This window comes from Leptodactylus fuscus, chromosome 4 (assembly GCF_031893055.1).
Source record: "Leptodactylus fuscus isolate aLepFus1 chromosome 4, aLepFus1.hap2, whole genome shotgun sequence".
NCBI lineage: Eukaryota > Metazoa > Chordata > Amphibia > Anura > Leptodactylidae > Leptodactylus > Leptodactylus fuscus.
This window is the reverse complement of record NC_134268.1, coordinates 21,651,280-21,662,640: the sequence shown is the minus strand read 5'-3', so window position 1 is coordinate 21,662,640 and position 11,361 is coordinate 21,651,280. Positions and strand designations below refer to the sequence as shown.

General features: G+C 45.2%; 1 protein-coding gene and 1 pseudogene across 2 annotated transcripts in view; one reads left to right on the top strand and one right to left on the bottom strand.

Annotated features, from left to right (window-relative positions):
• Positions 1 to 216: 216 nt before the first annotated feature.
• LOC142201124 (uncharacterized) lies at positions 217 to 8,461 on the bottom strand (annotated as a pseudogene).
• Positions 8,462 to 9,172: 711 nt separating this feature from the next.
• TAF2 (TATA-box binding protein associated factor 2) overlaps positions 9,173 to 11,361 on the top strand; it is a 62,661-nt gene continuing 60,472 nt past the window's right edge. For both annotated transcript variants that reach the window (XM_075270227.1, XM_075270226.1), the window contains exons 1-2: positions 9,173 to 9,256; positions 10,872 to 10,928. In XM_075270227.1, the coding sequence (XP_075126328.1) occupies positions 9,206 to 9,256; positions 10,872 to 10,928 (108 nt within the window). In that variant the 5' untranslated portion in view covers positions 9,173 to 9,205. The remainder of the gene's footprint in view (positions 9,257 to 10,871; positions 10,929 to 11,361) is intronic.

Genomic DNA, 11,361 nt, shown 5'->3' with positions numbered 1-11,361 from the left:
GCAGCCATGCTGAATAGGAGTATGACTGGTGGTGGGCTCCACTACTCCCATTAAAGTGAATGGGAGCGTCGTCCACCCCGTCACATCACTTTGAGGGATGACCCCATTAGCAACTGGTACCAACAAGTCTTGAAGATGCAGTTATATAAAGAAACATAAAAATGAAGTTTCCTACACTATAGGGAGCTCTACAAAGCAATTCACAACATCTGAATTTTACAAATAACATTTACCAGGTTCGGAACATGAATATGGCTTCTCCCCTGTGTGAATTCTCTGACAACTGACTAATGTCCCAAAACTGATACCTGAGAGTAACATTAGCCACATTCTGAACAGGAGTAGTGCCTGGTGTGTATTGTACCTGGTGTGAATTCTCTGTTGTCTAACAAAATCAGAGAACCCAGTGTGAAGTCTGTCATGAGCTTGGCTTCTCACCTATGTGAGGACTTTGACGTTTGACAAGCTTTAGGCTAGGGCTACACAGCGACTTAAATGGGTTTTTCGGGCAGAAAATCGTTTTTTTGTTTTTTTTTAGAAAGGTCTGTCAGTGCTAGTAATGGGATAAAAAGTACACAATATACCTATTGCAGTGTTTGGAGTTATTTCTCAGTGTCTCTGGCAGCTACTAGCATCCTCTGCCTTTGTTTACTTGGTGTTAGCTCCCTGCGTAGCTTCTACACTAGTTACATTTGTCTTAGCCCCCTCCTCTCTCATTCCGTTACAAAACCCTCCCTGTCTCACTAAGCCTAGCCCCTCCCACCCTCACTAAGCCTAGCCCCTCCCTCCTCGCTGTCTCACTAAGCCTAGCCCCTCCCACCCTCCCTGTCTCACGAGCCGTTCACACGGGGCAAGAGGGGGCGGATTTTGGCGCTGAATCTACGTCATAATCTGCCCCTTAACAATGGAGGTCTATGTAGACCTCTAACTTACTTTTCTTCGTGAGCGGCATGTTGATGCTCACCGAAAAAAGAAGCAGGCTGCCCTTTCTTCAGGTAGATTCTGCAGCTGATTCAGCCCCGGCGTCCGCCTAGCGGCAGCACTCTCTACTCTAGGCCCATTCATTTGACTGTCGTGACCTATTGTGATGGGGCTTCCGCGTCACAATCAGGACCAAAATCCGCCAATCCGCTCCCCGTGTGAACGGGGCCTAAGACTATCGATCCCACCCATTACTAGCCCCTCCCACCCTCCCTTTCTCACTAAGACAAGTGATCCCGCCCATTACTAGCCCCTCCTAGTCTCATAAAGACTAGCGATCCAGCCCATTAATAGCCCCTCCCCCATCTCCCTAACTAACTTAATCTGCCCACTGGTATAAGATAGAAAGAGGAGAGGCAGGCGCATTTTGTCCCTACTGTGACACAATCAGGACCAAAATCCGCCAATGTGAACAGGACCTAAGACTAGTGATCCCGCCCATTACTAGCCCCTCCTACCCTCCCTGTCTCACTAACAAGCGATCCCTCCCATTACTAGCTCCTCCTCATTTCAGAAAATGTCACCGGATTACCAGAAAGTGTCCCTGGGGTGGTCACATGACTGCTCCAGGGATATCAGTAATTATAAAAAAAAATTTAATTGAAGTAAATTAGAAGTTAGGTGGGGGGAGGGAGTTTAGTTTAGGGTTAATTCTCAGGTTATCCTGGACAACCCCTTTAAAGATTACCAGAGATCACAGGGAGACATTACGTCACTTTCTCTCATGTTAATTTTCTGATCTTTTAGTTACGGTTGTGGTACCCTCAGGGTCGCAACGTGAGATAAAGAGTCGCAAAGTGACCTGGTGATCTTTGGTAACACAATGTTAGTCGCAGCTAAAGTCGCCGTGTAGCCCTATACACATTCTGAGCAAGAAAACAGCTTCGCTCCTGTGTGATGTCTTTGATGCCTAACTATGAGAATGGCTTTGTCTTGTGTGAATTCTCTCATGTGCAAGAAGATTTGATTTTTGAGTGAAACATTTGCCACATTCTGAACATGAACATGGCTTCTCCCCTGTGTGAATTCTCTCATGTGCAACAAGACTTGATCTGACAGTAAAACATTTGCCACATTCTGAACATTAATGTGGCTTCTCCCCTGTGTAAATTCTTTCATGTGAAACAAGAGTTGATTTTTGGGTGAAACATTTGCCACATTCTGAACATGAATATGCCTTCTCCCCTGTGTGGACTCTCTCATGTGCAATATGTTGCGATTTCAGAGTAAAACATTTGCCACATTCTGCACATGAATATGGCTTCTCCCCTGTGTGAATTCTCTGATGTGCAACAAGACTTGATCTGACAGTAAAACATTTGCCACATTCTGAACATGAATATGGCTTCTCCCCTGTGTGAATTCTCTGATGTGCAACAAGACTTGATCTGACAGTAAAACATTTGCCACATTCTGAACATGAATGTGTCTTCTCCCCTGTGTGAATTCTCTCATGTGAAACAAGAGTTGATTTTTGGGTGAAACATTTCCCACATTCTGAACATGAATATGGCTTCTTCCCTTTGTGGACTCTCTCATGTGCAATACATTGCGATTTCAGAGTAAAACATTTGCCACATTCTGAACATGAATATGCCTTCTCCCCTGTGTGGACTCTCTCATGTGCAATATGTTGCGATTTCAGAGTAAAACATTTGCCACATTCTGCACATGAATATGGCTTCTCCCCTGTGTGATTTCTCTGATGTGCAACAAGACTTGATCTGACAGTAAAACATTTGCCACATTCTGAACATGAATATGGCTTCTCCCCTGTGTGAATTCTCTGATGTGCAACAAGACTTGATCTGACAGTAAAACATTTGCCACATTCTGAACATGAATGTGTCTTCTCCCCTGTGTGAATTCTCTCATGTGAAACAAGAGTTGATTTTTGGGTGAAACATTTGCCGCATTCTGCACATGAATATGGCTTCTCCCCTGTGTGAATTCTCTCATGTACAGTATGTTGTGATTTCAGAACAAAACATTTGCCACATTCTGCACATGAATATGGCTTCTCCCCTGTGTGAATTCTCTCATGTACAGCACAATGTGATTTCAGAGTAAAACATTTGCCACATTCTGAACATGAATATGGCTTCTCCCCTGTGTGAATTCTCTCATGTACAGCACAATGTGATTTCAGAGTAAAACATTTGCCACATTCTGAACATGAATATAGCTTCTCCTCTGTGTGAATTCTCTCATGTGCAACACAAAACGATTTCTCAGCAAAACATCTGCCACATTCTGCACATGAATATGGCTTCTCCCCTGTGTGAATTCTCTGATGTGCAACAAGACATGATCTGACAGTAAAACATTTGCCACATTCTGTACATGAATATGACTTCTCCCCTGTGTGAATTCTCTGATGTGCAACAAGACTTGATCTGACAGTAAAACATTTGCCACATTCTGAACATTAATGTGGCTTCTCCCCTGTGTGAATTCTCTCATGTGAAACAACAGTTGATTTTTGGATGAAACATTTCCCACATTCTGAACATGAATATAGCTTCTCCCCTTTGTGGACTCTCTCATGTGCAATACATTGCGATTTCAGAGTAAAACATTTGCCACATTCTGCACATGAATATGGCTTCTCCCCTGTGTGAATTCTCTCATGTACAGTACGTTGTGATTTCAGAACAAAACATTTGCCACATTCTGCACATGAATATGGCTTATCCCCAGTGTGAATTCTCTCATGTGCGACAAGACTTGATTTCAGAGTAAAACATTTGCCACATTCTGCACATGAATATGGCTTTTCCCCAGTGTGAATTTTCTCATGTGTGACAAGATCTGATTTTTGGGTAAAACATTTGTCACATTCTGAACATGAATATGGCTTCTCTCCTGTGTGAAACCTCACATGTACAACAAGCTTTGATCTGGCAGTAAAGCATTTGCCACATTCTGAACACAACAATGGCTTCTCCCCTGTGTTAGCTCTTTGACGCGGAACACCCCTTCTGTGTTTTTTAGTTTTAACAGATGAATAGGATAGGATGAGAAGATCAACGGACAGATCTTTGCAGTGACTAGATGACGGTATATCTGGAGTAATGGCATCCTCTTCATATGCATCTTGTGTGATACCACCATCATCTCCATTACCATCTGAAGATGTTAGAGGTCTCTCTGGATTCCTGGTACAGTCATCTGTCAAGAATAAAGCTGCTTTTTATTATTTTTGAATAATATAACCAAATTATATTGATTCGCAAGGCGCGTAGCCTCACTGATTGCACCATAGACCTAATACATGGTCCTAGTTTCTAATTGTGACCAAATTGAGGCAACAATGATGACCTGGTTGAATGATGTGGACACAAGGACTTGTAAAAAATAGCTATATAAATTTGTGCTGTTGGCCAGGCTGGTAAAAAAAACAAAGTAGGAGGACAGGCATGGGCATAACCTGAGGGATAGTAGTTACACCCAGACAAAGAAGCCATAAGGGTCTCATTATCACTGGTGTAACTATAGGAGTCATAGTGATTGCAACGGTTGTAGCTGCGCCTGGGCACACAAGCCAGAGGGCCGACAAGTCAACCTCATCACACTAAGGTTGATGAAACTTTTTTGATCTCCTTTATGATTCCCTTTGATGGCTGGCAGTTTGTACATTGTAAATGTATCACCTCCTGCCCTCTGGAGCACCGGAAATAGACCGGAGGAAGGAGATTTATCATACACAGCCTTCCACTGTCAGAAGGGAGAAAATTAAACTTTGAATGCCAAAAGTAGCAGCATATAGTCAAACACGGATTCTGTGAGATAGGCTGTAGCACAAAAGGAGGCATGATTACTATGTGGGGGGCTTTGACGAGATAAAAGGACACTTTTTTAGCTTCTGTCTGACTAGGTGACCCCTATGAACATGTATAGCATGTATGTCGGGATCTAGGTGGTTCTTACTCACCAGGAAGGTTATCTGTAGACATGTCGTCCTCTTCACGCTCCTTATCATCCCTCGTGTTTATCTCTGTAGTAGTAATACTCTGTATATCTTTATCCTGGTCCAGAAGCTGTGAAAGAAATATTGTAAAAATCACCAGAAAAGTCATGTGGAATGTTCTAGATGTTCAGAAAAGATCGTCATCTTTGATATTTATGGCATATCCACAGGATCCCAGTGATGGGACCCGCATATATCCCAAAAGTAAGGGCCCTGTCCACTGTAGCTGCGTGGTATCATAGTTGTATGCAGTGCATGATGACTCTTTTCATTGGCTTCTATAGGACTTTGGAGCTGAGGGGACTAATGATGGAGCCGTCGCCCCTCCAGCCACGGGAAAGGGAACAGGGAGCCCCTTTCTCAAAGTAGATGAGGGTCTCAGAGGTGGATCCCACATGGGAGTGGGAGATTAATAGAAAAATAACCAAAGCTGAAAATCAAACTGGATAACCAATATGACTTTATGCTATTCGGTTATTTCAGTTTGGTTATTACATTGATTGCAAGGTTTTACATGCAGCTTCATTCAGACCAAACACGTCCAAACTGGAGCTGCCGAGGCCAGTGCCGCACCTCCCATGAGGTGACCTGAAGCGACCGCAGGGCCCCTATGCCAGGGCCCCAGGGAGGCGGAATTTTTGCGTACCTAAGCCAGTCCAGGACAAGCTGTCCTGGACTGGCTTAGCACCGAGCGTTGGATTGGGGAGGCCGCTGGTCCAGCGGCCTCCCCTCACGCTCAGGCAGAGAGCAGGTCCTCTCCGTGCCTGCTCTCTGCCTGCGAACGCCGCTGCGCCACGCCCCCTTCGCTGCGCCACGCCCCCTCCTCCCGGGGTGGGGGGGGGTGGCTTTCTGTCGTTCGCCTCGGGCGGCGAAAGGGGCAGGTTCACCCCTGGCCGAGGCCTAGGGGAGGTGATCAAACATAAAGTGTGATTCCGGTGTGATATTTTTGCACCGGTCAAATTTTGGTTTAATGCATATTGCACATTTTCTGTTAGTACAATAAACCTCATTTCAATCCTGAAATATTACTGTGTCCATCAGTTATTAGATATATTAAACTGAAATGACTGCTGCAAACACCAAAATATTTAGAACTAAAAATGATTAAGATTAATAGGGGTGCCCAAACTTTTTCATAGGACTGTAGCTTCAGGGGTCATGAAGGGTTGGAAGAGGGCAGGGACCTGTCACAACACAAAGGAAGGGGGCATTTTGTCAAGAAGTGTTTTGGCAGCTAAAGGGTGGGGTTTCAACAATGGGGCGTGGTACCTGTCACTTTAATGAAAAGTATAGCTGCTTTACTACTTATATCTGATTTGTATATGGGATATGTTTGCCCCTTTTTTGAACTCTTTAAACCCCTTTTGTAACATACATAGGATGGGAAATCTCTCACCTCTCCAGTAATCCGGAGGAGTATCTCCAGGGTGAGATTTATTAAAGTCTCTGCCATTTTGTCCCTGTCCATATCCATCCCTGGAACCTGAATGGAAAGAACATGATCCACTGTAAAACCATAAAAGGTTAGGTTCACATCCCCGCACAGGTCTACATCGTTCAAGACCGCCGGGGAACCCCAACAACGAAAAGCTGGACCACTAAAACACTGATTACCTGTAGACTCCATAGACTATGATTATACTGAAGCCGGCGGAGAGAAAAGTCCTCCGTACAAGACTATCCTTAGGATAGGTTATCAATACGTGTCAGGGTGTAAAGGGATCCTATTATAGATGAGTGAATATACTCGTTCGAATACCTCCACCGCATAGCTCCCGATGCATAAACACTTCCATCAAATTTTTACTGCCCCTCCCACCTTCCCTGGCACCGGGAGCTATGCGTCGGAGGTACTTGATCAAGTATATTTGCTCATCTCTAGATCCTATCACTAACTAACACGTAGGAATAGCCTTAAGAAAGGAAATTCTTCTCCTACCTTTAGATGTCTTCTCATCTCCGGTATCGTCGGTAGATATTCCGTTTTCCGTCTTTATGCAAATGAGTTCTCTTGCAGCACTGGGGGCGGTCCTCAGTGCTCTAACAGCACTGGGGACGTCCCCAATGCTGTGAGAGAACTCTCCAGTGCTGCCTCTATGCGTTGTCTTCTGGCCTGGCTTTCAATCTTCTACGCATGCGCAATCGGCTCTGCCAGCGGGCCTCGGGCAGAGCCAACTGCACCTGCACGTGGCCATTTTATTGCCGCTGCTTACTACAAGAGCTCGCGTAAGCGGCCACAAAAAAATGGCCGCGCGCAGGTGCAGCCCGCTCTGCCCGCTTGCAGAGCCGATTGCGCATGCATAGATGATTGAAAGCCCGGCCGGAATACGATGCATAGAGGCCGGTTCCTGAAGAAGATGGAGGCGGCACTGGAGAGTTCTCTCGCAGCATTGGGGACGCCCCCACTACTGTCTGAGTGCTGAGGACCGCCCCCAGTGCTGCAAGAGAACTAATTTGCATAAAGACGGAAAACAAAATATCTACTGAACAGCGGCGCGGAGAAGACATCTAAAGGTAGGAGAAGAATAGCCTTTCCTACGTTAATTAGAAAAAAAGGGATTCTAATGATAGGATCCCTTTAACAGCCAGGACCCCCGCCAATCAACTAATTAAAGGGATTCTACCATTAAACTACCTTTTTTTCTAATGAACACATCGGAATAGCCTTAAGAAAGGCTATTCGTCTCCTAACTTTAGACGTGGTCTCCGCCGCGCTGTTCCATAGAAATACCGATTTTAACCGGTATGCAAATGAGCTCTCCGCAGCGCAGCAATGAGGGCGGGCCCCAGCGCTGAAACACCGATGAGCGCGTCCCCATTGCTGCCCAGAGCTCTTTCCTGCGCCGCCTCCTTCTTCTGCAGCAACTCCGCCTCTTCTGGCTTCTCTTGCTCTTGTAGTTCTATACAGGAGCATAGAGAGGCCACCCCAAAATGGCTGCCGGCCGGCTCCTGTATTGAACTGCAAGAGCGACTACCCAAAAATGGCCGCTCTTGCAGTTCAATACATGAGCCGGCGGCCATTTTGGGGTGGCCTTTCTATGCTCCTGTATAGAACTACAAGAGCAAGAGAAGCCAGAAGAGGCGGAGTTACTGCAGAAGAAGGAGGTGGCGCAGGCAAGAGCTCTGGGCAGCAATGGGGACGCGCTCATCGGTGTTTCAGCGCTGGGGCCCGCCCTCATTGCTGCGGAGAGCTCATTTGCATACCGGTTAAAACTGGTATTTCTACGGAACGGCGCAGCGGAGACCACGTCTAAAGGTAGGAGACGAATAGCCTTTCTTAAGGCTATTCCTACGTGGTAATTAGAAAAAAAAGTAGTTTAATGGTAGAATCCCTTTAAGAGGCAACGGAGCTCACAAGCACCGCGGCCTCTCCTCTGCGCCGCTGACATCACGTTCCCTGGTCACATGGTACAGCAGTAGCTCATTCTCATTGAAGTAATTGGAGCTGAGTTGCAATAGCGCAGCCACCACATAATGTGCAGGGACGGTTTTAGAAAAATCAAGGTCCATCATCAGTGATCCCTCGGCCAGGCAAGTCAATTACAACTACCTCGACAACCGCTTTAAAAACAACAACAACATGGCGGCAGATTTATTAAAACGGCCTAAAAGCTAAGCAGACTTAGTTGCCCGTAACAACCAATCACAGTACAGCTTTCATTTTTCAGAACCAGAAAACAAAATGAAAGCTGCGCTGTGATTGGTTGCTTATGGGTAACTAATACAGATTACTTTAAGACCGCTTAATAAACAGGCCTCATGCAATATTTCTATACTATAGTATATGGCAATGATATGATATACAACTACCCCACTATTATCATACAATGTCCATACAATACAATCTGCACATAAAGCTGCCCTGCACTATACAGGGAATAAAAAGACATCTCAATGACAATGTTGTGTATACTTAGAATAATACTCTCTACTATAGTGGTGCACAACGTGTCTAAGCCCGAAAGTCACAGTGTAAAGATGTGTAATACAACTTATAGAGGGGGTATGCCCAAATCAAAGATGGCGGCGTGTCTGCCGTCACGTGACCTAACACACTCTCGCGAGACAGAGACGCGGTCTGCGGGAAGCGGAAGTGCTGGCGGTCGTGGTTCAGCGCTGAAAGCGGGAGAGAAGTTGCTCCTGGAGACGGAAAATAACAAGTAAACATAGCAACAGAGCGGTGACACCGGGGCCCCTGGCGGGCACAGGGCGCGGTGTAGCAGCCGAGGGGCCTCTGAGTGCGGAGCTGTCACCATGAACAGGAAGAAAGGAGACAAGGGCTTCGAGAGCCCCCGACCATACAAACTATAAGTATCTGTACTGCAGGCTGTGTACGTGTGTGTGTGTGTGCAGCGCCCCCTGTCATAGGTGGCCTACAACGTTATGTCATATACATGTATGTGTGCGCTGTTGTATGATGTCATATGTGTGTGGTCACATGATGTGTGTGTGTACTATCCCATGATGTGTATGTATGTATGTGTGTGTCACATGTATGTATGTGTGTACTATCCCATGATATGTATGTGTGTACTATCCCATGATGTCCTATGTACACTGATGCATATTGTCTCCTATAACATGTCCACCTATCTCCGTATGGTCCTGTGTCACTTATTGAGTCAGATTCATTCATTTAAGGACCAGGCCATTTTTTGGCTGTGCAATGTACTGGGGAACTGAAAAAAAATGCAAAATGAGGTGCAATCGGAGAACAAATGCATTTGCGCCATTTTCATATGGGTTTATTTTTTACAGCGTTCACTGTTTGGTACAAATGACGTCTAACCTGTGTTCTACGCGTCAGTACGAACACGGCGATACCAAATTTATAGAGTGTTTGAAATGTTTTGATACTTTTTAAATAATGGAAAAACTTTGCAAAATAGAAAAAAAAATTTGTGTCGTCATGTTGTGACACCTGTAACTTTTTCATATTTCCGTGTATGGAGCTGGGTGCGGCGTCTTTTTAGGCGGGACAAGATGACGTTTCTATTGATACCATTTGGGGAAAGATCTGATGGTTTGATCACTTTTTATTAAAATTTTTTATAGGAGGCAAAGTGTTGAAAAAAAACCCACGCTATTTGGCTATTTATTTTTTTTGCGGCTACGCCGTTCGCAGTATGGGATCAATGGTTTAATATTTTAATAGTTCGGGCATTTTGGAGCGCGGGGAAACCTAATAGGTTTATGTTTAATGTTATTTACTTTTATATCTGATCTAGGGAAAGGGGGGGGGGGGTTTGAACTTTTATATATTTTTTATTTTTTTAATACTTTTAAAAACTTTTTTTTTTCTTCTGTTACATTTATGATCAGACCCCTTAGGTACCTTGAAACCTAGGGGGTCTGATCGCTCATACTATTCACTGCAATACTACAGTATTGCAGTGAATAGCAAAATCGCAGCAGTTCTATTAGACACTGCCTCTGCCAGCGAACTAATACAGGGACGCTCAGGAGGGCGGCGGAAAATGGCGGCGCCCATGCCGCCTGCATCGGTTGCGTTTGACCGCAGTTTGTAAAGGGTTAACAGCAGCGATCGGTGCGGGCACCGACCGCTGCTGTTAGTGGCAGGTCCTGGCTGTATTATACAGCCGGCATCTACCCTGTATGGAGCGAGCTCAGCTTCTGAGCTCTCTCCCTACATCCCCATGCGACCCATGAAGTAATACTACGTCAAAGGTCGCTAAGGGGTTAAGACCAGGCTTTGGCCTCTTCATAAATCCGAAGCTCGCCCCAACCCCCCCGAATGCAGATCTGTATCGGTCAGGACCTGGCGTAGATATATTAGATATGGCAGGGACATATAGGTGCATATAGACACGTGTGATCACAGATCTGGTATGTTGGGGTGGATGATATCTCTCATGTTAGTTCTATCCTATAACGTGACGTCTTTGTTGTTTTTCCCTACACGACGCACCAGGTCGTCTGCATCAACAACATCAACTTTCAGCGGAAGTCTGTGATTGTGAGTATCCTCATGTGTGGGAGTGATAGCGTCTGCACTTGTCTGTGTCTGATAATCCAAATTATAGGATAATCCAGCCCCATTCCTATCCTGTAGGCGCCAGACTAAAGAGGCTTTATTATATTCTGGAATTACTGGTGAATATATATATATATATATATATATATATATATATATACGTAGAGGCTGATACATATACACAATATAGCCACGTTATTATGACCTCGGCGTGTCATGGACTGGATAGGCTGACTGTACACACATCACTCGTGGTTGTGGGTGAAAGGAGCAATGTATCGGAGTTGCAGATAGGGATGACTATGGGATTTTAGGCCGAGGGTGCCAGTATTTATGTAACTGCACAGTTTATGAACCGTTCCTGCACTGCAGGGGTGAACGTGTATTGTTAGTGGTCACTGCACAGTAAGCTGCA